At 38.6% G+C, this 13,220-nt stretch overlaps 1 protein-coding gene across 1 annotated transcript in view; it reads right to left on the reverse strand.

Annotated features, from left to right (window-relative positions):
- The window catches only part of LOC122809959 (cathepsin L-like proteinase), a 340,112-nt gene that overhangs the window by 258,966 nt on the left and 67,926 nt on the right, over positions 1-13,220 (reverse strand). Inside the window, exon 3 of the mRNA XM_044081550.1 lies at positions 1,218-1,400. Within this exon, the coding sequence (XP_043937485.1) occupies positions 1,218-1,400 (183 nt within the window). The remainder of the gene's footprint in view (positions 1-1,217; positions 1,401-13,220) is intronic.

The raw sequence follows: 13,220 nt of genomic DNA on the forward strand, positions 1-13,220 counted from the left end.
CCTTATGAGAGCTTTGGTTTTTTTATTATAGTGATCAAGGGTGTCTTACCCTTTTGATGATTTTTGCTCTATCTTTAGCTTCTCTTCCTTTGTTGTTGTAGAGTTTTTATGGCTGGGGTCCACCAGACTGGACGCTCCTGCCAACTGGAGTCTTGCTCTTTGTTTTGCTTTCTTTTATCCATGCAGCCCTCCAGATTGTGCTGTAGAAGGCAGTAGTAAGTGATGATTCGGTAGTGATTTTTCTGCCGGCGCGAGGGCCCTTAAGGGAGACCGAGACCACACTAGTCTTGAAGTCGAAGAAGAAGTTCTGGTGAGTTTTCTTTTTCTTTCATTTTAAAGGGGTGGTGGGGTGGACAGGACAGAGATTGGTTTACAGAGTGTGTGATCTCACCAGTGAGGGTATATCTGTGTGTTGAACACTCCATTGTCCCATGTTCGTGATGATGAGATCATATGTTTTCTCCTCTTGTGGGATGGTGACTAGTTGTTCCATTGGCATTTGAGTTTATGAATTCAGGGACTTTTGGGCTAGGGGTTTGGGGGGAGCTTTAGTTCCCAGTCTATATTAGGGTAATTGAAGTCACCTAGTATGATGATTCTTCAAGCATACTTTAGATGAATAGATCAGTAACTGCAAATTCACCCCTGGCTCAGCACCCCTGTCCCTCAAGAATAGGTGTTGCGTGTAAATATCCCAACATATCCTTGTTTGCCTATCTCTGGGTTATTCATATGCAAAATATAAGGGTAAAAAAAACTACCACAAGATGTTAAGGCTAGGACTCTTAAGATCCTCACAGATCAATAGCTTAGTAAGTACCTGTGAATTTATGAACCTACATATACGTGTACAATTTTGTATTATAATATTTAGATAAATATACAGTTTTAAAATATTATGGCACAAACACACACACACACGTATATGTATGCATATATATATATATATATATATATATATATATATATATATATGTGTGTGTGTGTGTGTGTGTGTGTGTATTTATATATATATATATATATATATATATATATATATATATATATATATATATATATATAGAGAGAGAGAGAGAGAGAGAGATTGAGAGCGAGAGAGTAGATATCATAGTATTTTCATAAAATTGTATACCAGTGAGACAAAAATGTTTTTTGATCAAACAAAATAAAATCAATATAACACAATTGCTAACTACTTCTCTTATGTAAGGACTTACCTCAGCTTTATATGGATAGTCATTTTCTTTCATAAGGCCATTTGCTTCAATGTACTGATATGCGTAGTCAGGATAACCTGGCCGGCAGCCACAATTTTTTTCGTCACAGTCTACCAACTGTTGCACGCTGAATGAATAACGATAGTGATGTTTAACACAATACCTTGATTCTACTGCCCCAACCTAGATTGAAAAATATATACCATCAATAACATGGGATTATGATGTGCAAACAGTTACACAGTAAAAGATGTAATTATGTGACCCAGCATGTAACTCAAGTGAAAGATAGCATTGTAGCAAATTACATACACTTGCAACAAATATATAAATGTAAAGGAACTGATATGGCCTTGTGGCGGTTTTTATTGCCCATTGGCATAAGTGAAGCCTTAAGACAACAGAAGCCATTATACATTTTAGGCAAAAACAATGTGTTACAGTTTAACAATTGGTGCAGATGATTATGGAGCTGTTAATTAGCTGTTTCTTGTGGTCCAGTGGTCCAAGGTTTGATTCCCTCAGCCTACACTGCCTAATTGTGTGACTCTGAGCAAGTCACTTAACCAGACACCATTCCCAGGCTTAATAGGTTCATAGGTTCATAGGTTCATACTAGGCTATCTGCCAGAGGGCATTTACAAGCCTAGCCCATAGTTTTGTGGCTTACGCCACCCCTTTAGTTTGGATAAACTATGCCCATTATTTTGCTGTGCCTCTGTCGAGCAGTGACACTGAGGTAACCCCTGGGGTGTATCTGCGATCTCCCATCCATTGGTCAAGATTCCTCATGAACAAGGCCAGCGAGGTGCTCTGCCTCACATATACCGGGATTTTGTTCCACAGCATAGGGAGTCTTTGGGTGATGAATCTATCCCTCCAGCACGTCCTATTAATAACCGTGTCGAGGTTTAAGTCTCCTGCCCTTGTGGCTCTGAGGGATCTAGATTTTTTGAGATGAAGCATGTTCATTAAATCTGGGTTTGACATGGCCTTGTATGTCAGGCACAGGTCACCTCTGAGCAAGCAGTAAGCAAATGAATATAGCTGGAGTTCTTTCAGTCGGGCAGCATAAGACAGATTTTTGAGACCCTTTATCCTTTTGGTGAGGAACTTTTGTGGCCTCTCCAGCTGCTGCAAGTGTCGGGTCAGATACATTCTGAATGGGGCATTGTACTCAATCATTGGTCTGATGAGTGATGAGTATAGGGAGACTATGACCTCCCTTGATCTAGATGTGAATCCCTTCATGATAAGGTGGGCAATGTAGAAGGTCTTCCTAACTACTTTAGCAATATGAGTGTCGAATGAAAGGCTACTGTCAACCTGGGTCCCCAGGTCCCTGATAACTTCTTCTGTGATCAGTGGATTGCCACCTATATGGTAGCTAGGGGTAACCTTGTTTTTCCCGAAGGGTATGACTATGCATTTCTTGGCATTTAACTTTAGGCCATGGCTCTGGCACCAGTTATCCGTTTCTGTGAGCCCCTTCTGAAGGATATCTGTGTCAGATGTGTTTTCACCACGGCGCCCAGTTTGCAGTCATCTGCAAACTTTGTCAGCCATAACCCTCCTGTGTTTGCTTGCACTTCAGAAATGTAGATGCCAAACAAGAGTGGGCCCAGGACTGAGCCCTGTGGGACACCACTTGTGACAGGCTTTGAGTCTGACATGGCGCCAGCAACTCTGACCCTGTGGGTTCTATCACTCAGCCAGTTTGCAACCCATCTTGTAATGTATGGGTTTACATTTAAGTTGATGAGTTTTTCAATAATACCCGAGTGGGGTATTGTATCAAAAGCCTTCGCCAGGTCTAGGTAGGCTGTATGGACTGCCTTTCCCTTGTCAATGGCCTTGGTGACTGTTTCAAAAAAGTCAACCAAGTTTAAAAGGCATGATCTGCCTTTGACAAAGCCAAACTGGGTTGGATCCAAAGTCTGCAAATTCCCTATGTCTTTATTTATGAGATCCATTATGATCCTCTCCATGGCTTTGCAGATAAGGCTTGTCAAGCTAATGGGACGGTAATTTCCAGGGTCGGTGGAGGCACCGCCTTTGTGAAGTGGGACCACAGTCGCTGTGCGCCACTCCCTGGGTACGTATCCGGAGGTGAGACTAAGATTAAACAGCTGTCCTAACTGTGGGGTTAATTCCTCGTTGAGTTCGTGGAGCACACAGCTGGGGACACCATCAGGTCCCATGGATGCTGTGTTCCTTGCCTTGGAGAGAGCAGTTCTCACCTGGGCGTTAGAGATGTTTGTGGGGCTACAATCATTTGGTATAGATATCTCTCCTTTTGGGGGGGAGGGGGGCGAGAAGTTTGCACTGAACCTGTCAGCCAGTATGTTGACAATGTCTGTAGGATCAGTAATCTTCACATCATTTTGGACTAATTCTGAGCATATCTGGGAGTTTCCTCCTAGGTTTCTGACATAGCTAAAGAATGCCTTATGGTTGTCTTTAGAGTCCTTAGCTATTTTTCTCTCAAAATTAGCTTTGGATGATTTTATGAGAGCTCTTAGCTTTTTACTTATAGTGATCAGCGGTGTCTTTCCTTTTAAGGATTTTGCTCTATCTTGTAGTAGCTTTCTCCTTTTGTTGTAGAGTTTGTTTATGGCTGGGGTCCACCCGACTGGACGCTTGCCTTTGGTACAAAGAGTCTTTGTTTTGCTTGGGATTGCCTGATCCATGCAGCCTGCAGGTGCTGGTAGAAGGCATTTGTAAGTGATTCAGCGGTTTGAGTAATGTTTACCGCTCGGGGCCTTAAAGGAGACCACACTAGTCTTAAGCAGTGTGAAGTTGGCTTCGAGAAGTTCTTTACTGTGGTCTTTTTATTTCGGTGGGGCGGATAAGGACCTCCAGCAAGATTAGTTTGTGATCTGATCTCACCAGTGAGGGGTATACTTCGGTGTTGAACATTGTGCTCCCATGTTCGTGATGATGAGATCAAGTATGTTTTCTCCTCTTGTGGGGATGGTGACTAGTTGTTCCATGGCATTTGAGTTTATGAATTCCAGGAACTTTTGGGCTAGAGTGTTTGGGCTTGAGTAGTGTTCCCAGTCTATATTAGGGTAGTTGAAGTCACCTAGTATTATGGTGTTCAGAGATACATTTATCCCCTCCAGTGTTTTCAGGAAGGCCATGTGAGGTTCCTGAGTTTACGATGGTGGCCTGTAACATGCTACAAATTGCAGAGCAGTCTTGCCTATGGTTAATTGCACCTGGATGGTTTCCGATGCATCGTGCGTTGCCACCAATCTTGAGGTGTGGGTGTCCTTGATGAATATGGATACCCCCCCCCTACCTTTCTTGGTATTGTCCGGATTTTGGGGCCGGAACGCATGATATGAGGTAAAACCTGATAGTGCTGGGGTGCTCTCAGGAGCCTTGAACCAGGTTTCTGTCACAGCACAGACATCGATGTTCTCCATACTGAGAAGGGCCTCGAGTGCATGCATCTTGAGGTTAAGACTTCTGGCATTGAGCAGCATTACCCTTAGTTTTTTTCTTTGTTGTGTTCTAGGGTGGTAGGTTTAGAATTTGAGCCTTGCCTAAAAAAGGCACTATGGGTGTGGCAAGAGCCTTTAACAAAATCCGGAATCCCAGGGGTGACAGGTGCAAGCCGTCCCTTGCGAAGCAGCGTGGCTTGTCCAGCATGTCATCCCAGGCAGACAGACATTGATCCCTTTGAATGACACCAGAGTTTAAGCCAATTGTTAAAGCTGATCATCCTATCTCTGTATTGTGGCATCATTCTTGGTGAAGGTAGGATACTGCTCAAGGTCAGGGTCATACCTGCTTGGGCTACATAATCAGAGAGCTCCTCTATGTCTCTTTTCATGTAGTCCAAGGAGGTACGTCTCAGGTCGTTTACACCAGCATGGACAATGATTGAGTCGTACTTGTACCTGCTGTTGAGAGACCTGAGTGCTTGCGTTATGTGTCGGATTCTAGTGCCCGACAGGCAGCTTACTGTGACCTTTTCCTTACTCAATCTGGTGAGCGGGACATCAGTGTGTCTGACTATGGAGTCACCAATGACTAGTGTGTCTGGCATTGTGTTTGGCCTTAAGGGCTGTGACTGCTTGACACTCTGACTGTGTGGTCTATGTGTTGCAGGTGTTGTGTTCTGAGGTGGTAGTTGTTTGGGTGTCTGCTTTGGTGGCCTCTGCTGTTTTGGTAGATTTTTGATCAGAGCCTCCGAGTATGTCTTTGTGTGTTTATGTGTATGATTTGAGGTTGTGATGGTATTATGTGAGACTGGGTCTATAGTGTGTGTGGTTACCTTCTCCTCCTGTCTGGTCTTGCCAGTCCTATGTTGAGAGAGCTCAGCCTCCAGTTTGGCCGTATAGTTGCATCTCTCGCATGTATTTGTGTTTTGTGGGAGGAGGAGAGGGTTGTTCAGTGTACATGAGGCAATTGTAACATTGCCTCAATATTCCCAGGTTCACCAGCTGAGCAGGAGAGGACATTAGCAACTGATCCCTCGACATGCTAGAAGGAATAGACGGAAAAACTTAAAAAGGTTTTGGGGGTGTGGGTGACCGAGAAATGGGGTTTGCTTTTTTGGGGTACTATCTGTAACAAGAGTGCTGTATCAAGGTGATAAGTACTGTAGGAGCAAGTGCTGGGCTATACAGATAGAGAATAGTCTACTTGGGAGTCAAGTAGAGATAATTTATAGTTATAGGATACACTAAATAGAACAGTAGTATACTTTGAGGAAGGTAGTTTTAAGGGAAAATTTGAAGAGTGGACTTTAGGTAGCCTGAATAGTTTAAACCTGATTAACCGGTGCTGCCCTAGTGTGCAACGGTAGCAGCTCCGCGTTAAATCGCGCTAAATTGCGCTAATGCGCGCTAAAGCGTGCTTTATAGCAGGGGGCTGGAAAAGACAGGAAATGACCCAAAATGGCCAATAAACTACAAGTTACTGGTTTAAACCACTCCTCTGAGGACAAACAGGCAGCTCAGTACTCCCACCCTCACTGGTGAGTAAAGAAACTTCCCTTTGACCAAACAAGGAAAATGGAGAAACACAGGAACCAAGACAAAGCCCAGGGATCAGCAAAATCTGATCACTGGAACAAACTATTAGGAAAGTATGGAAAACAAGAGTATTTTTTTTTTTTTTTTCAAGTTTTTTTTCAAATAGGCAGAAAATACAATAAATGCTGTGTTTTTCGACTAATTGCTATCAAAAGCTAGTACACTTGAGTGTATTAGCCTGTTGTTTAACTTTTAAGCAAAACTTAAACAAGCAAGTGCAACAAACAATTCAAGCTATTAAAAACAGTAAAAACAGGTAATGACAGAATAAAACAGGCAGAAATAGTCGTCGAAAGGCTTAAAAAGTCAAAAATGCAGAAAAAAATACTTAGAATCTGGAAAGTTTGTCTTTTCTGGTCTCTGCTGCTCTAGGAACTCTGCTGGACACCACGAGGAGCTGTGCTGAGTTCTCTATAGCCAGAAAAGCCCGCCAATCTGAAAAAGTTCTGTGGAGATCAGTGCTATACCCTGGTTCATAAATTATATACATTTATTTAGTTTACAAATTCCAAGTGTGAGTTGGTCATGTGAATTAAAATGTTCATTCTTAGATGCTTCTTTACCTGTGACAAATTTAATGAAACATCTGTTGTATTGCAAACTGTACTCCCTGCATACATACACATGTGTATGAATGCGTGCAAAGAAACCTCAATGTTTTTAAAGGTAGCTGAGATTTCAGGCCTGATTTTGTTGCTTATCTTTCACTCTTTTTTTCTTTTTTATTTAAAAACCCTTTATTTCACTATATTTATAATGTTTTCATACTTGTACATTAGTTTTATTTTTTTACCATACAGTGCTTAAACTTTAATGAATTTTACTCTACTTTGTATTGCTTATGTCTTCTTATATTGTCTGTACAGAACTGGATTATGAAACTTCCATGCTAGTTCTGTCCCTGACATCTATCCATCATGACTGATTCTTCCTTCATTCTGCATGTATAACATTACTTTTAGTAAGACGTCTGTGAAATCCCATCAAAATGTTCCCTTACCCCTAATCAGTTGAGTACCTTTCTTCTCACCCAGCTTTCATTACTTCAAAGGTTTACAGTCATGGATTTTGTCTGTTCCTTCTTTATTCTATCATTGTCATTGCGACTGTATACTGTACACATCTTTCCTGAAGCTATTCTCCTAAATCCTCTGTGACAGCCCAAATAACACTCCCAATAGGACTATATCCTAACAGCATCATTTGCAGGTTATTTCATTTTAAATATAATTAACTGGATACATACTATACATCACCATTTTGATCTCCTCTCCTCTCTTCCAGATTATACCAACTGCTAGTAATTGAGCCTCATCTGTCTCTACCCTTGGCATATTTAATTCTTCCATAAACATTTTCATTTGTACTTTTTCTTGATTTCCTCATTTCTCTGCTTTATAATGAGTTTCATTAAAATTCTGAAATATTTCTAATACCTGTAGAGGATCTCTGGTTATTTTTCTTATTATAAGCTCCCTAAGCTTGGCAACAAACTTTTCTACTTTCTGTTGCATGCGCCACTGTGCTAAAGCTTTTGTGCTCTTGAGTTATTATCAAAAACAGTTGCTTACCAACAATCATTCTAAACTCATGCATATTATCCAGGTAGTCCTTTATTTTCTCTTTAGCACTCTTCAGTTGCTCCTCTTCTTGTTCTGTGAGATTTCCCCTATTTTGTAATTATGTAACCTTTGTAAGGACAACTAAATAATTATTGTTACTTCTTAACCCAATCCTTTATTTTTATTTCCACAACATCTTAAACTCCACTTTAATTTTATCCCACTTCCTATCTATATTTTCAGATGAAATTTCTGTCTTCTGTAATAACCCCCAATTATTTTCCACTTTTCATTCCTTAAATTCCTTTCTGATTAACAGATAGATGGGGAAGTGAAAGTATCTTATTTTTATTTTATTACTCTGAATTTTTATTTTAGTTCTTATCAGCACATGATCTGAAATAGTGTATCAAAACCTTCAATTTAATGCACGTGTTCCTATGAAATATAATTTCTGTATAGCCTAGCCCAGTTTTCGTACCTTAGGGAATAATATATAAATTCCCTCTGAACCCCTACTACTGAATTCACATTTTCCATATCAAATAGTTTCATAAATTTATTCAAAAATCTTAACATCTTTTGTTATATTTTCCCTTCTAGGACCCCATATATATTTCTCCAAGAATTTGCATAAGCTCCAGTGTAACAGTTTTTGTTGGAATATAAATACATGACAGTGTAATCCTCCATCCTTGACAGTAGCCTCTTATTACTACATATCTACCTTTATTAATATTTCCTCTTCTATCACTATCAGAGCTCATCTCACAATTAATATAGGGACTTCTTTTTTCTTTGTCCCAAAAATTCTGTTGAATAACCATCCCGAAATATTTTGTTTATCAAATTCACATGCTCAGTTCTTTTTAAACATGTCTCCTGTAGCATAACTATTTACACTCTGCATTTTTAGATAGAGTTCATTACTCTTTTTTTTTGTATATGTCTGTGGGACCATTCACATTTAAAGATAATATGGAAAGAGAATTATGATAAAATGTTAGTATTCTTACATATGTGTAACATTTTTTTTATTAAATCTATAGTTACAAATTTTGCATTACATGCATGCACTAAAGTTTTGCAGGTTGATCTTTTATATAGTTATTTTTGACATATCCATTTGAATGTATGTAATACTTTACAAAACTTTTTTTTAATGGATATCCTCAAAAAACCTCCAGAACACCCCTAAAATGTATTAACTTAATACTAACACACAAAATGATGTACATCTTCAAATAATAAAGTTTAACCCTCTGAATAGTAACAATTGTCCCAGATTGACAGCCACACAAATAAACTTGAATTAACCTATAATGAAGGTTATCTATAAAATGCATGATACAGCCCATCTGTTTTGTTTGATATGTTTTCCTCTCCTACAAGGGGAAAACAACTTAAATGCTTTCAGAAAACATTATCACCTATCTAGTGAAAGAAAGTTTTATTGTCTCCTTATCAGATTGTTCCATAGAAACATAAGAGCCAGATACACGGTTGTGTTTCACTATACACATTGCAATGTAAACATTTATGTGTTAGCAGAAACACTATTAATGGCAAGTTACTAGGTTAGCAGCCCTAGATCCCTTACAAGCCTAGTCATGTTAATCCCAAGTTGCATCAATTGTCTGAAAAGTGAGAATAAGTCCATGTACCTTGTGTCTATGAGACAAGCACCTTAACCATTATACTATCTCCCAACCAGTATTCATTATATTCAGTGTCCTTTTATTTATTTGCATCCCTTTAAAACTTGTTATTAAATCAAGACAAGGGCCTTAATCTAGTCATTTCCCTATGCAAAAATAAAAAAAGGCATATCAGTTTTACTTATATCATGCTCTTTTTGTCCATGCATTTTTCTCTTTTTACATTATAGTGTCTACATTTCTTAGAACTAAACAAGAAAAAACAAAGACGGTAAAATAGGAGCACCTGTCTACTTTAGTATCCTTATTACACACAAAATGAACTGAAAAAGTTTTACTTTATAGTATGTAGTTAGCACCATGTATTATAAAAATACTGTTAAGAACACCATTTTATTTGACTTAAAATTTCTTTCCTCTTCCCCACTCCTAAATCTTCCAGACATTAGTGGCATGACATAAGTAATTTGCAGTCCCCTACAAATTTAACAAAGTCAAAAAAGTTCAATGTTTCAGGTTTTCTTATTTCATCATACTTTACAAATGTAGTTAATGTTTTGTAATCCCACATTTAATCATCAATTTCCAAGTTGCTGGTTTTCTTCCAGTTGATCTCCATCTCCAAAATCTAGTCATTGATTCATTTCTAACGTACTCCTTTTTCTTCTAGTGAACTCTTATGCTTTTTTTCTGTCTCTCAAGCATTTTCATTTGGAACATTGGAAAAGGTCTCACTGGCATGGTCTCTCTATGGGCTTTATTATCAGAAGAGTGAAAAGCAGAATCTTCTTCTGCTTAATAACTCACTTTTGTTATACAAATTTTGTATTTCCCCCTTAGCATGTTTTGCATCAAAGAATGATTTTGACCTTCTAAGAAAGAAATATTCTGAAAATAGCTGGATACAGCATCTTGAATCTCACACCTGCTTCTCAACATTCTGTGATTGCTGTAATAAATTTACTTCTCTTCTGCCTTGTGTACAGTGAGTAATCATTTTCCTCAGACACTCTACTGTCTCCCACTTTTAACACTTTGTCCTTATGCCACAGTTTTGTCAGAATCAGCTTTTTCTGCTGGTAGGATTGCATCTTTGCTATTAAAGCTTTTACTTTGGGGTTCTACTCAACCCCCAAAAAACAAAACTAATTATTTTCAGTCCTGGTAGATCTCCTGCACTAAGTAATGACTTCACCATAAACTCCAAGGACAATACCGGAATCACTCCAACAACACACACTAAACTTCAAGGAGTAGTAATCGACAACAATCTCAAATTTGACGTACACATAGCCTAAACAATCAAAAAAGTAAACAAAAAGCTTGGTCTCCTGTATAGGAACAGGCAATTCATGACCAGCTATACCAAAGCCCTACTGCAAGAACTCACCTATTATCCACCCTACTGTATGCCTCCCCAATCCTGACTAATCTTCACCACAGCGAACAAAACAAAATGGCATCCTGCTATAACAAGATTGTCAGGTTTGCTACAGGTGCCTCTAATAGACCCCATCACTGTCTCTCCCTCAAACCGCTCAACTGGCTTGAGTTGCCCCATCTACTACTTACTACTCAACTCTTCACAGCCCACAAACTGTACTACCTCCCTGACAAAACTCCAGCACTACAGGATCTAATACAGCCCTACACTACCACTCGAACCTTAAGAACAGCAGACCAAAATCTCATAAATGTCATCAAATATAAGAATAAAGCAGGTAAAACTCTCTTTGGCTGTACAATAGCAAATATCTGGAACTCACTCCCAAAGCACATAACTTCTACCAGCTCTGCTTCACTATTTAAGAAACTACTCAAAACCCACTATTTTATCAATTGGCTGTGCCCATGTGATTCCTCAGGCTAATCCACTTACATTACAGGGTTGCAAGGATTCTGCCAAAGATCACCTCTTACCTACTATCCTCTGAATATTTATTCTTACCAAATAATGCACTTCTGAATACTTATTCTTGCCAAACAATGTTTTATTCTGATGGTATTGATGTATATGTCTATGAAGAAATGTTAAATATGTTCCTATATGTATAATTGTATGCCTTGCCTTATGAGTACAGTTATGTATTAAAAAAAAAATATTTGTAGCATTGTTTTATAAGGAGCTTTAATTCCTGGGCCTCCACTGAAAATGGACCTGTGTCCAGTCGAACATTCCCGGTCATCAAATGTAAAATAAAATAATTAAATAAACAAATAAAAATAAAGTAAAGGTCTGGGTTGCTTTGTCATGGACAAATTTGGAGCATAGACATGATGTACCCTTTAAATTAACAGCTCCTGCTTTTAAATACCAGTCTAATTGCTTATTTGTGCTTTCATAAAATTAATAGTGCATTCTTTCCAGTTTTTCTGATACAGCAGAAATCTCAGGTTTTCTCTATTTGCTCTGTCCTATAATTATACCATGCTTTGAAATATATTTTATTGAGTAGTCTCATATTCAGCCAGCCTTTTCTTTATGTTGACCTTTGATTTTTGCAGTTTTATTAGCTCATCTGAATATTTATTTAAAACTTCTTCCATTTTCAGACTTGTGTTATTTGAATGTATATATTCCTTCAGTGTTTAATTTATTTTAATCAACTCTGAACACATTTGACTTATTTTCTCCTTTAGATTACTGGAAGTCATGTCTTGCACCAGAGCTGGAGCTTTGGTGGCTTTTTGCTGAACAGCAGCAGGATTCTTTACAGCCAGCGTTTTCTCCTCATCTTTTATGACTGATTTTTTTTCAGGGTCTCTGAATTTTTTTTTTTCTGGCATCCAGGCTGTGCAATTACTAGCCAGTTATTGAAATTTACCCAGTAAGACAAATTCACTGGTTCTGTTTTATGAGTGTCTGTTTTCATAATGGGAGAGGAGAAATTAAGCTGTTACTCAGTCTAAAGCCATCTTGGAGTGTCCACTTTTGAGTATTGTTATCACTAAAATTGTCTTGTACTTATATGGTACATCATTTTTTTAAAGAAATTATTGAAGGTGCAATGTAATGATAAAATGAAAGCATCTTCTGATAATTTAACAGATATGCCACTAAGCGATTCAGGCCCATACTACTTGCTTTTTTTCTTTTTTGTTTGCAAGCTGCTTATTTCCTGCAATTGTACAAGCACTGAAATTGTTTATTATGTCTTCATTCATGTACAGGTATATAAAGTAAATAGATGCACACTATGTGTTTCGATCCTCAGCTTTTCTGTAGGGTTATAGCTAAATGAATTGTATGTTGAGCAGATGGAAAGAGTACTTTGATGGGCTGATGAATGAAGAGAATGAGAGAGAGAGAAGGTTGGATGATGTGGGGATAACGAATCAGGAAGTGCATCTGATTAGCAAGGAGGAAGTAAGGACAGCTATGAAGAGGATAAAGAATGGAAAGGCTGTTGGCCCAGATGACATACCAGTGGAAGCATGGAGGGGTTTAGGAGAGATGGCAGTGGAGTTTTTAATCAGATTGTTTAAAAAAAATCTTCTAGAGTGAGAGAATGCTGGAGGAGTTGAGAAGAAGTGTGTTGGTACCAGTTTTTAAGAATAAGGGTGATGTGCAGAGCTGTAGTAACTACAGTGGAATTAAACTCAGCCACAGCATGAAGTTATGGGAATTAGTAGTGGAAGCTAGGTTAAGAAGGGAGGTGATGATTAGTGAGTAGCAGTATGGTTTCATGCCAGGAAAGAGCACTACATATGTGATGTTTGCTCCAAAGGTGTTGA

Source organism: Protopterus annectens, chromosome 1.part1, assembly GCF_019279795.1.
Source record: "Protopterus annectens isolate FY-2018-M chromosome 1.part1, PAN1.0, whole genome shotgun sequence".
NCBI lineage: Eukaryota > Metazoa > Chordata > Ceratodontiformes > Protopteridae > Protopterus > Protopterus annectens.